Genomic DNA, 12,291 nt, shown 5'->3' with positions numbered 1-12,291 from the left:
CAGCGAAGCCCACGCAGGGCTTAAAGTGGAATTAATTTGTATTCTAGCAGCCATTTTAATTAACTTCCAGTCTGTTTTTCTAGGCAATCAGGTTTATAATAGGTTTGTGTGAAGGAATCAAAATCTCTGATAAACATGTGCTAACACTGCTTGGGTTCACAAAACAGCTTTTATGGCCCTTTGGTTAATTTCACATTTGTAACTTTCCCCCTGGGCTTCCTCACCTCTCCCTCGCCCCTCCCTCGCGTCCCCTCCCTGCCTTTTAAATTCCCCCGCAAGGGTGGGATGTTTGGGACTCTCTGGAGGTGGGTGGAAGACAGTAGGTGAGCTACACTGCAAGATGTTCCCAGCAGTGCTGTTCAGCAGAAGGCTTGGGCAAGAAAGACAGCAGCTTCCTTTTCAGAAACAATCACCCTTTCTCCCCCCAAATATTAGAATGGGAGTAAATCAAAACGCACCCATCTCCTTAAAGGTAGCTCCAGTAGTTACATAAAATCCTTTACCGAAAGCTTCAGATAAAGCAATCCTGCATTATGTTAGGGTTCCTTTCCTCTTAAGAGTAAGCCCAGTAAGTGGCTTAAATCAATAAAGAAGACAATTTTATTGGCACATAGAGTAGTGGACAGAAATGCTAACAGAATTCTGAAAGCAGTAATACTTGAGAAGGACTCTCCCGGGCAACTGCTTTGTTGTTGTGTGTGTGTGCCTTTTTCCGGAGGAAACTATTTTTCCAGTATTCATAATTAAAATTTATAAATCCAAGTGTTAAGCTCCAAAAGAGATTCCTGGAAAGCCTAGTGTATGCCTCTTTTCACTCCAGACAATTGAGGCAAATCCAAAATGGACTTGAGACTCAGATTTGCATTTTAACCCCCGATAATCTTTTTGGTAAATGCACGTTGAGCTTTTTGAAGCATGGTTTTCACTGGCAAGTTAATCCAGTGTCAGTTATTACAGAATCAAGGGCCCTCTTGATCTGGCTGATGCCAAAGATGTTAAAAAAAAACAAACCTGGGGCCATCTGCTGAAGAACTGGGAGCTGGGGGAGCAGAGAGTCCAAGATTAATGTGTGGCTTTGTATTTTCTGGTGCCTGTGTCATAAAAGCCCCATGTCCGCAATTCCACTGACTCCTCTAACGCGACAGTGACTGATGGCAGCGGCAGCAATTAAGAGAATCAGCTCCCTGTACTGAACAAGTTGATAAGATAATGTACTATAATTAGTGCGATGAATATTACAAAATTACGGTATTTTCTTAAAGTCAGAGGAAGATGCCCAGGCTTGCCTTCATTTCTGACTACCTCGTACTTGTGTCATTAGCTGATTAATAATTTGCTTTTTATAAATGCAGTTGAGCTAGCATATTTGTTTAGAATGGGGAATAATTATGAACAGTTTCTAATTTTGTGGCAGATACCATCGGTAAAAACTCTTTTAAAAATGTGCTTCATTTGCTGTATTTCATCTTGCCTTTTCAGATTGCTAGGATGTTAGTTTTAGCAATGTTAGTCTGTCATTTTACTATCTTGAGATTATATTAAAAGAATTATTTAGAGAGCTATTTGTATTCATTTATACAAACAGATGTGGTCTATGTTCAGTAGTAGTTAGGCCAGATGATCTGGTATAAGATCATCTCCTTACATAACAAGATGATAAAAGTTGCAGTGCACCTTTATAATTCCATTCAACTATAAAGTTGAAAAATAATGACTTGCTTTCATAAACAGTATGAAGGAACATAGTGCAATAAATTTATCACTGAATAAATTTCTTCTTTACAGTGTTCTCCAAATTCTTTTCATGTTTAACCCAAATAAACAGTGGGATACAACAACATTTTGAGTTGGGTTTCTAGAAACAAGGTTGTAGAAAAGCATGTGTTAATGTGTGGCTATTAAAATTCTTACCTTGTTGCCTCCTAACTTCTCTTTGAAAGAAGTGCCTTTTAAGCCTTATGCTTCTCAAGGTTAATTAGTGTCCTGCTGAATTCATGTGGCTGAAAGTAGGTAACAAGATGCCTTCTTTGCTTCTGTTTAATTTTAACTCTTTATTTCAGGATGCTGGTTCCTGTGTATTAGAAATATCCCTCTAAGGAAACGAGGGCATCTGCAGGCTTGAAAAGCACCTAAAGCATAGCTGTCATGTGTCAGGTCTCCTTTGAAACCTGCTGTGACCTCCTTTCATAGTCATGATCCATCCCTTTCCAGTTTTTGATAGACCCAAGAGCTGCGGTCCCCCTCTTACCAAATGTCGCACCTGTTAAAGGGTTTCAGGTTCCTGCAGGTTTCTGTTTTGCCTTTCTAGAGATACAAGGGGGGAAAGTAGACTTTCTAGAACTGGGGAAGCCACATAGTCCATAGAAGCCACGTATTGTGCATCATTCTATAGACTACAAATGTCATTCTTAGTGAGTAGAATGTGGGTTTTTTTTTTCAAGTACGCACCAGATAATTGAGCGACCAACAACTCAAACATATGGTGTAAAATCTATACTGGATACACTGAAACTTCTCACATACCTCAGTCAGAGATCTCCAGCAATTACAGTTCTTTCTCTTGATTCCTTTTGAAGGTGTTCTTTGCAGAAGATGTGGGTTCAAACAAAGGTGCAATCATTGGACTCATGGTGGGCGGTGTTGTCATAGCAACAGTGATCGTCATCACCTTGGTGATGCTGAAGAAGAAACAGTACACGTCCATCCATCATGGTGTGGTGGAGGTAAGGAAATGTGGCTGCATGTTTGCAAGTGGGAGTTAAAAACTATGAAGGAAATCTTGCTTGGTGTTAGACTAATCACATCCAAATATTTTTTCTTTGAAAAAAACAATCTGTGTTCCTGCATGGTGCTCAAATTGCAGCTGTTTCCTTAGCTTTGGGGTTTTTTTATTCATTCCAACTTACAAATAACTCCGATCTAGGCATTGGAGATATAGGCTGCTGTCTTAACTTCTTATAATTCGTACTGAATATCAAAATAATACTAATGATAATGCCTGACTTAAAGATACTGTGATCACCATCAAACATTTAAAAGAAAAAACAGCAGCAGAAGTTACAAGTGGTAAAGAAGTGGAAGGCTGCTTTTAAAAAAAAAAATTTAAACACATTTACTCCTGGATTTTTTTTTTCATCTTAAATAATCTGACTTCTAATTCCAGCCGGGTAATAATAAACAATTTTCAGTGAAGAGTTTCACAGAAAATCACATTGTGCCAAAGGGCTAAGCCAGATATGCAAGGTTATTCAAAATGTTAAAAGCACAGGGAACTGTATTCAATAGCTTTAATAACCTATAATGAAAAATATACTATATATATATATAAAAAACTGAGTCACTACGCTGTACACCAGAAACTAACACAACATTGTAAGTCAACTATACTTTCATTTTTTAAAAAGATGTTTAACCTGTTACCCTGCACTTCCACCTGAAATACCTTAGTTCCAAGCTGTGAGTGCAGTGTGGCACCGCGGGTGGAGGGAAGACCCACAGAGTGACGATCACACTTCCTTGAGACTTTCTCCCTGCAGCCCCGCCCGGTGAGAAACAGGAGTGTGTACAGCAGAGGGAGTGAGTTACACCAACAGAACAGAGCAAGCAGCAAGATTCAGTGTGACGCCTGAAACCCACGATGCAAAATATTTTAAAATAAAATTAAGTGTGCAAATAAGATCTTTATACGCATTTAAAATGCAGCTTTGGTCGGGGGGTCCTCACAGTATATGTAGTTTTCAGGGGACTGTTAGAGGAAGTGAATTAACACATCTTGAGAGGTCTAGAAGTTTGAGAGCTCAATGATCAATTAATTGCTCTTCTCATTTTGTAGAGGAGAAAACAGACCCAGACAGAAGAAGTGTGCATGTCAAATTCAGTAGCACTGGGAGTCAGAGTTCAGATTCCCCCACCTCCTGTCCATTGCTTTTTTCCATCAGGGAAAAGTTCAGATGTTTCCAGGGAGTTAAACGTCTCACTAGCCCCAAGGAAATGTGCTTCAAACCGTTTTTGGTTATAGAAGGACAGGAACAGTTTAAATAAATTAAATTTGTGGCAAAGCCAGAAACCTGATTTAGTTCCGCACTTAGAACTTCCAGGCTGCTTGATTACAGGAGCTGCTGGTGGAAATTGGTTTTGAGTCTTATTTCCCATGTCCGTCCTGGTGGGGCTGAGCTTTAGAGCAGTGACAGGAATGAAGCCGGGAAACAGGTGGCAAGACGTGAAAGAAGACGTCTGGCAGGCTGGAGGGCTAGCATGTGAATGAGCGGTGATGTCAGCAAGTGTAATTGTATTTCTGAGCTTCTGTCCTTTGAAACAATACAAGACGTATTATTATTACTGTTATCATCATTCATCTCATTTCTACTCAAAACATTTTTTTTTCATTTGGATGCCATGTTTGGGCAAATAAAAGTGTTTTCAGAATAATTCAGAATAGAAGCCTGTTTCAGGTTCTTTAATATAATTGTGTGTTGTCATTGCCTTGAACTAGTGAATCTACCCAGGAGGCAGCTGCTTTTTGATCAAAGTGCCTGATTTTGGTGCCAAAGGACCAAGAGCTAGTGCTGTTTTGCTGGGGCTGCCGTAACACAGGCTGGGTGGCTTCAACCACAGGAATTTATTTCCTCCCAGTTCTGAAGTCTGAGACCAAGGTGTCGGTCAGTTTGGTTTCTTCTGAGGCCGCCATTCTCCTTGGCTTCCCTGCCTTCACATCGTCTTCCCTCTGCACAGAGTTGCATCCTAATCTCCTCTTCTTGTAAGGACCCCAGAATTAACTGGATTAGGGTCTGCCCTGATGACGTCATCTAACCTTAATGACCTCTTTAAAGACCCTTTTTTCAAACACTATCGTACTGTGAGGTACGCAGATTGGGTCTTCAGCAGAGGAATTTGGGGGGGACACAGCTCAGCCCATGACAGAGCCCAGGGAAGCTGGGCCGTAGAGCAAGGCACCTCGGGGGCTCTCCACCAGGTCTGTGCCTGAGACTTACCAGGAACTGATTGAAAAGGACCACATCCCTAGTTCCTACCCCACTCCTGGGAAACAGAATTTCTGAATAGGAGGCTGGAAAGCTGAGTGTAGAAAATCTTCACAGCAGATTCAGACAAGCAGTCGGTTTTGAGAATCACTGATGTGCAGGGTTAGCGCTCTGTCCCTTCAGTTTTCTGAGCAAACCTTAGGGAGTAGGAAACGGTACCTCTGGTCTCCAAGATGACTTGCCTTTTATGCCTCCTTGCAGCTGCCTAGGTTCAGTGTTTCTTTTGGTTAGTTAACCAGAAAAGTCCCCTTGGTTCTGGAATATTAGAGAAGTTGACGCTTTAACACACATTCTGAAAAAAAAAATGAATAAATAAACTGATTTTTAAGCCAGAAGGCATCGTGGAAGGAGCAAAATTGTAGGGAGGGCAGCTGTCAGTCTCTCTCTCTCTCTCTCTTTTTTTTTTTTACACCGTTATTGTGGTGTGGTTCCTGTACAGTAAACTACACATATTTCAGGTGTACACTTTGGTGCATTTTGATAGATGTGTACACCCATGAAACCACCACCACAAACAAGATGGCTCACATTTCCATCACTCCCAGGAGGTGCAGTTTTTGATTTATTTCGTTAGCTACTTGAGAACAACTCGGGACCAGCAGAGTGGCTGCCCCACCAACTTCTGTGTCTCTTTTCTTTATTTCCTCTCACTTCCTTCTTCCTCAAAGTAAGGATGTTACTTTAACCTGGAAACCATCCCTTTCTCCCGGGAGAGGCCTTCCTCTCTCTCCAGTCAGTAGGTAAAGCTTTGTCGAGCTCCACGTTGAGCCGTGTTGGAACAGAGCTTCATCTGTGAAGGATGACCGTCACCATCCCTGCCCTCAGGAAGGTTATAGTCTAACTCGGACCCAAAGAGCTGCAGCCCAGCCTCGGCACCTCGGCTGGGTCACCTGGCCTGGAGGATGTAGGGTGTCGCAGGGTTTTAACACCCTTCCTCTCAGAGTCCGTGCTGAGTGCAGGGGCCCCTCCCTCACACATCCCTGCTTGTCTCAGCAGGCTGTCACATTCATGGATGTGGAAGTAAGTTTCTTTCCAACTCTGGTGAACCCACTTCATTCATGAGTCAGTTTATTTCACTAAGAACGAAAATGAGTAAATGGATATTTCCAGAGGGACTGGCCCGAGTCTACAGGACAGAATACAGTCATACATCAGTGCATGAAGGAGAACTTACGACCAAAGCTTTGGTCTCCAGGAAGTCTGTCCTTCTTAGAGGGGAGGATTCCTGCAGAAGATCACAGAGACGTGGAAGTGAAAGCAAGCCAGGACTGCTATTGAGGGAACTGTTACCAGCTGGAAATGAGCAGTTGCTAGTTTTAATTATTAAGAAATAAGCAATACCTATGGATGTAATGATATGCTTAGTTACAAGGCCAGAGAGTCTCTCTGTAGGTCATCAGCCACGGCTTCCCAAGAAGATGACGCGGCTTTATTTGTGCCTGAATCAGTGACACGAGGGCCCTTTGCAACTGTTTCCCACATGTGCCCATCTCTGCCGGCTGAGGGTCCCGCTGCCACTGAATTCCCCACCTCTGCTCCTGCGGGAATGCGGTTCTGCACAGCCCACTGACCCCAGGTTCTGTTCAGTAGCAGTCAGGCGTTTTCTACACTGATGTCAGTTGACACTATTTGAAAATATATATTGGAGCTCTTTCCACACCTCCTTCCAGCTGGAAACATCACCCTTCATAAGAAGGGGAGGGCACAAATTCTCTTCATTGAAGGATATTAAAAATTTTTCTTTCATAGATATGAGAGCTGGAAGACCAGGGGTCTCCCACCCACCCCACCCCAACCCAGTCATCTCATTTATGATCCAAATAAGAAGAGTTGCTTGTTTAGCTTTTCATGGAGATAGGGCAGAGGACTCTTTCTAATGAAGGTGCCGTCAGATGGGTGACATTATAAACGTATGTCCTTATGGGCCCTTTGTTCCTTGCAAAAAGTCAGCTTTTAGTGGAGGCACAGCAGGAGGAGAAATTGAAAGGTCCAAGGAGTTCCAGAGCTTGCCGGAAGACTTACTTGGTGGTGGGCACTACATGTAACTGAACTACTTACAAAGAGACAGAAGCATAATTGAGGAAATGCACATGCGTACAGCAGAGGAGAGAACCAACACCGCGCACTTACTGGCAGGGGTGGGGGGGTGGCTGGACAACTTCACTGCTGGTCCCTCTGTCAGTACTTTCCGTCCTGTGTCACTGGTGTTTTGGATGTTCTTGCACTCTCTGCTTGTTGTGCATGTTCAGTTTATCTTATTCTCCATTCTTTGTCCACCTAAAGGACCTGGAATGGAAAATCTTAGGGGCTGGGATTCGGTCGTGGAGCCTAACTCAGGGCCACGTGTAAAGGGACATTCATCAGCACACACCCTGCTGGTTACCATACATCGTAGAATTGAAATGCAGTGTTCAGTGGCCCTGCTGCAAGCCTGAAGTACCCACGCTAGAGACGACATGATGAGGGAGCTAAAAACTGAAAGACCCAAATAGAATTTTATCTCTACAGTCTGCTGGTTGAGCTGTAAGTTCCTCTGGCTGTAGTGAAAGAATGAATGGTTCTGAAGAGTCAAGTTTAGGGAGAAAGGGGTAGGAAGAGGACATTAGCCAAAGAGGGGTCGAAAGTGCTACTCCAGGCTGTGTTAGGACCAGAGGGACCAGCCCTTTGGGTGTTTTGTTTTGTTTTTAATCTGTACATTCTTTGAAATCTCGATGAAGAGGTGGCACAGAATGAGAGATGCCCAAGTTGGAATGCCAGATGGCTGCCCACAGGCTGCTTCTCAAAAGCAAATTTGGAGAGGGAATGAAATTTCTCGTTATTGGCGCCAGTCTTTAATGGTGTCATTTTAACTTATCAGTGCCTGGCTGATGACACAACTGCCAGTTAAAGCAAGGTGACCTCATTTGTTGACAACAGAGTGGATCAAAGGAAGAGGAAGGGATGGGGAGACATCTGTGACTATTCCCCCAGGGACAGCGGTGCTGAGCATCCCTTTGTGCCGTGTCCTCTGAGGACCAACTCTTGGCAAGAGCTTGTTGGTGGCTTTGTTCTATGGGGAAAGGCTCAGGCGTGTCATTGGAATAACCTGAGGACTTGGCTGCAGGAGAACGCGGGCAGCTCTGACCAGATGGTGGATGGGGACTTAAGAATCAGGGCATTGAAGAGGGGGTAGAGCTCAGTGGTAGAGTGCATGTCTAGCATGCGCAAGGTCCTGGGTTCAATCCCCAGCACCTCCATTAATAAATAAATAAATATAAACCTAATTACACCCTACTCCCCCCCTAAAAAAAAATTGAATCGGCACACAGCAGGCAGCATGAGGGAATTTTACATCTTCCTATTTCAGCTGCTTTGGAATTAGCCAAGGTGGTCATTCCAATCCACGCCCAGATTCAAAGGAGTCAATCAGTCCATGAGGTGGAGTCATACAAAGTGACCCTAGGGGAACCAGATAATTCCAGTTTCATTGAGGTATAACTGACGGGTAACATTGTATTTGTTTTAAGTTGGCAACATGATGATTTGATATGTTGAAAAACGATCACCATGATAAATTCAGTTAACATTCATCCCTTCAGATGATTGCACATTCTTAGTTTTTTTCTCGTTACGAGAACTTTTAAGATTCATTCTCTTAACAACGTCTAAGTATACAATACAGTATTGCTAACTGTAGTCACCCTGCTGTACATGACATCCATGCCAGGGCTTACTTGTATTATAGCTGGAAGTTTGTATCTTTTGACCCCCTTCACCCATTTCACCAGCCCTGCAGCCACCACTCTGCTCTCTGTGTCTGAGTTTGGTTTGTTTAGATTCCACATATAAGTGAAATCCTACAGGACTTGTCTTTTTCTGCGTCTGACTTATTTTACTTAGCACGGTGCCCTCCAGATTCATCCGTGTGTTGTCACAAATGGCAGAATTTTCTTCTTCCTATGGCTGAATAACATTCCAGTGTGTGTATGTGTCTGTGTGTATCCATTCATCCCTTGATGGGCACTTAGGCTGCCTCCATGTCTTGGCCCTTGTACATAAGGTTGAACTGAACCTGGCAGTGCAGGTGTCTTTCCAAGACAGTGATTTTGTTTCCTTTGGACACATACTCAGGAGTGCAATTTCTGGGTCCTATGGTAGCTCTATTTTCAGTTTATTGAGGAACCTCCAGACTGTTTTCCATAGTGATTGCACCAGTCTTTCAGTTTAAATTATTAGCCAGTGTGATCTAGTCCTGGTGTATCAGTCGCCCTCCATCCCTGGCCCTGGTGTCTTAGCACCAACACACCCGCTCTCTGGTGTTTTTGCATCGTTGGTTTAGCGGGAAAAGCTGCTTAAAGAACTGAACGTCACTTTGCAGCACTCAGCAGTGGGGAACAGACCTGCTGTATCCTCCTAGAAATGATGTGGGAAGCCCGATCTCCTCACGTACAGAAGAGAAGACATCCATTTGAAGGAAAAGCCATCTTCTGGACAGCACATCTAAACTGCTTTGTGGGAGAGATGCGGCTGCATTCTGATTAAATTTGTGCTGATTCTCTTTACTTCCAGTGGTTTTACAGAAGAGAAATTTTACAACAGTAATAACAAAGCTAAGCTTTCACTGACTCGGCAAAGAGTCAAGTCCTTCCACTCTTCTGTAGACTGAGGTACAGCAAACATACTAGAAACCTGAATAGCCACTTCCCACCTCCCAGGGGATAAGCTGGGTCCTAGCAGGACCCTCTGGGGGAGAACACAAGTTTCCAACTGCTGCCTGATCTAGGAGCCACCATATCAGCAGAGGGGGTCTGTTCAAGCCTTTAGCTGGACATACTTCTGAAGGTTTACCTCTTAGTGCTCAGTTTAAGAAAAAAAAAAAGATAATCTGTAATCTAGAATAGCGTATTCTTTCTATATCTTTTAATAATACCCCTTTGATGTGGTTATGTCATTATTTTAATTAAAAGAGTCTCTTTAGCATATCTAATGAAAACGAGGACAGACTAAAGCAAGCATGGGAAAACATTCAGTGGTTCAGGTTTTGAGTGTCACCCATTCCACTCTGCTGAATCTCTCTCCGTGATACTTTGGGTTTTTTTTTCTATTTTACCACCACACATGCAAGTAAAACAGCCTTCCGTGGAAGCCTTTTGTCCTTTTTTGAGCCAACAGGGGAAGAAGAAAATATTTATTGCCCTACCTGTATCCCAGTTACTGTTAAAGTTGGGGAAGCAACCAACGAGCCCTTGGCCAGCCCATCCAGCACGGCCAGGTTTTAGGCGCCACCTGGTGGCTGGATGGAGCATCTGCGCAACTGGTGGGCACAGGCGTCCTGCTCGCCGTCAGAGTGGCGAAGAAAGAGGAGAAAATCGTGGGTGTTCTGCAGTCGTGGGAAAAGAAGATTACAGTGCACCTTATCTTTTTATTGCATCACTCTTAAAAAACTGCTTTTTTTTAAACTCACATGTCCTCGTTCTTGCTTCTTCAGGTCGACGCCGCTGTGACCCCGGAGGAGCGCCACCTCTCCAAGATGCAGCAGAACGGCTACGAAAACCCGACTTACAAGTTCTTCGAGCAGATGCAGAACTAGACCACCGCCACAGCAGCCTCTGAAGTTGGACAGCAAAACCATTGCTTCACTACCCATCGGTGTTCATTTACAGAGTAACGTGGAAAGAAAGCAACCCTTCTGTTTTATTATTTACTCATTATCGCCTTTGGACAGCTGTGCTGTAACACAAGTAGATGCCTGAACTTGAATTAATATACAAATCAGTAATGTAGTCTCTCTCTTTACATTTTGGTCTCTGCACTACATTATTAATGGGTTTTGTGTCCTGTAAAGAGTTTAGCTGTATCAAACTAGTGCATGAATAGATTCCCTCCTGATTATTTATCACGTAAGCCCTTAGCCAGTTGTATATTATTCTTGTGGTTTGTGACCCAATTCAGTCCTACTTTGAAATATGCTTTAAGACTCCATGGGGGATGCTTCATGTGAACGTGGGACTTTAGCTGCTTCTCTTGCCTAAGTATTCTTTTCCTGAACACTATGCATTTTAAAGTTAAACATTTTTATGTATTCCAAATGAGTTAGAGGATTTTTTTTCCACGATTGCATTTTACTGTACAGATTGCTGCTTCCGCTATATTTGTGATATAGGAATTATGAGGATACACGTTTATTTCTTTGTGCCTGTTTTATGTGCACACATTAGGCATTGAGAATTGAAACTTTTTTTTGTCCATGTATCTTCGGATCTTTGATAAAGAAAAGAATTCCCTGTTCATTGTAAGCACTTTTACGGGTGGGTGGGGGGAGTGCTCTGCTGGTCTCAAATTACCAAGAATTCTCCCAAAAAAAACTTTCTTCAGGATGACTGTACAGAATCATTGCTTATGACCATGATAGCTTTCTACACTGTATTCCATAAATAAATTAAATAAAATGACGCTGGGCAAGAGTGTTCTTTGAAAGATGGTTACAGACATGAAATATTCAGTGCAATTTAGGGTGGGGAAACAGAGGCAGACTCAGTTTCTTTTCCAGTTTCAGTCTAAAAAACACTTTATGTGCTGGATATAGCTCAGTGGTAGAGCATGTGCCTGGCATGCATGAGGTCCTTGGTTCAACCCCCAGTGCCTCCAGTAAGGGGGGAAAAGAAAAAAAGAGAGAAATAAAACTCTTTATTTATGATACCAAAAAAGGGTGAAAGCGGAAGGGACAAAATCAGGGAATGGGGAAGACAAGCCTGGACAAACCCTTCAAGATTTGTCTTCCCTTTGTATAAAATGGTGTTTTCATGTAAATAAAGGCATTGTTGGAGGAGCGCCATTGTGCTGGTGTGCATGATTCCATGGTAACAACCTTCTGATCACTGAGTCATCGAAGATGAGTGAGAACCTTTAACATACCTAATGTTGAACACCCACACCTATATGGTGTCTTAGCTACAAGTTGGGGAGGAAATTGGGGCCAACAGTCACCTCCAGTGCCAGCAGAGCGCTTCATAGACCTAATTCAGTTTTCACTCCATCCAAATTATTTGGCAGCTGTATCTTGGTCCTCAAGTTTGACCCTGTCTTTGTCCATTCTGGTTACGGTAATAAAATGTCTCAGACTGAGTGGCTGATAAACAACAGACATTTACTTCTCACAGTTTTGGAGGCTGGAAGTCTGAGATCGGGGTGCTGGCACAGTCAGGTGAGGGCCCTCTTCTCCTGGTACCCTCACGTGGTGGAAGGGGCCGGGGACCTCTCCGGCACCTCGATG

The 12,291-nt window shown here is 43.2% G+C and overlaps 1 protein-coding gene across 6 annotated transcripts in view; it reads left to right on the top strand.

The window, feature by feature from the left end:
- APP (amyloid beta precursor protein) overlaps positions 1-11,470 on the top strand; it is a 257,769-nt gene extending 246,299 nt beyond the window's left edge. For all 6 annotated transcript variants that reach the window (XM_015248674.3, XM_006215213.4, XM_015248673.3 and 3 more), the window contains 2 exons: positions 2,577-2,723; positions 10,507-11,470. In XM_015248674.3, coding sequence (XP_015104160.1) covers positions 2,577-2,723; positions 10,507-10,608 — 249 coding nt within the window. In that variant the 3' untranslated portion in view covers positions 10,609-11,470. The remainder of the gene's footprint in view (positions 1-2,576; positions 2,724-10,506) is intronic.
- The last annotated feature ends 821 nt before the right edge of the window (positions 11,471-12,291 follow it).

This window comes from Vicugna pacos, chromosome 1, assembly GCF_048564905.1.
Source record: "Vicugna pacos chromosome 1, VicPac4, whole genome shotgun sequence".
In the NCBI taxonomy this organism is placed as follows: domain Eukaryota; kingdom Metazoa; phylum Chordata; class Mammalia; order Artiodactyla; family Camelidae; genus Vicugna; species Vicugna pacos.
This window is presented reverse-complemented; position numbering and strand designations above follow the sequence as displayed.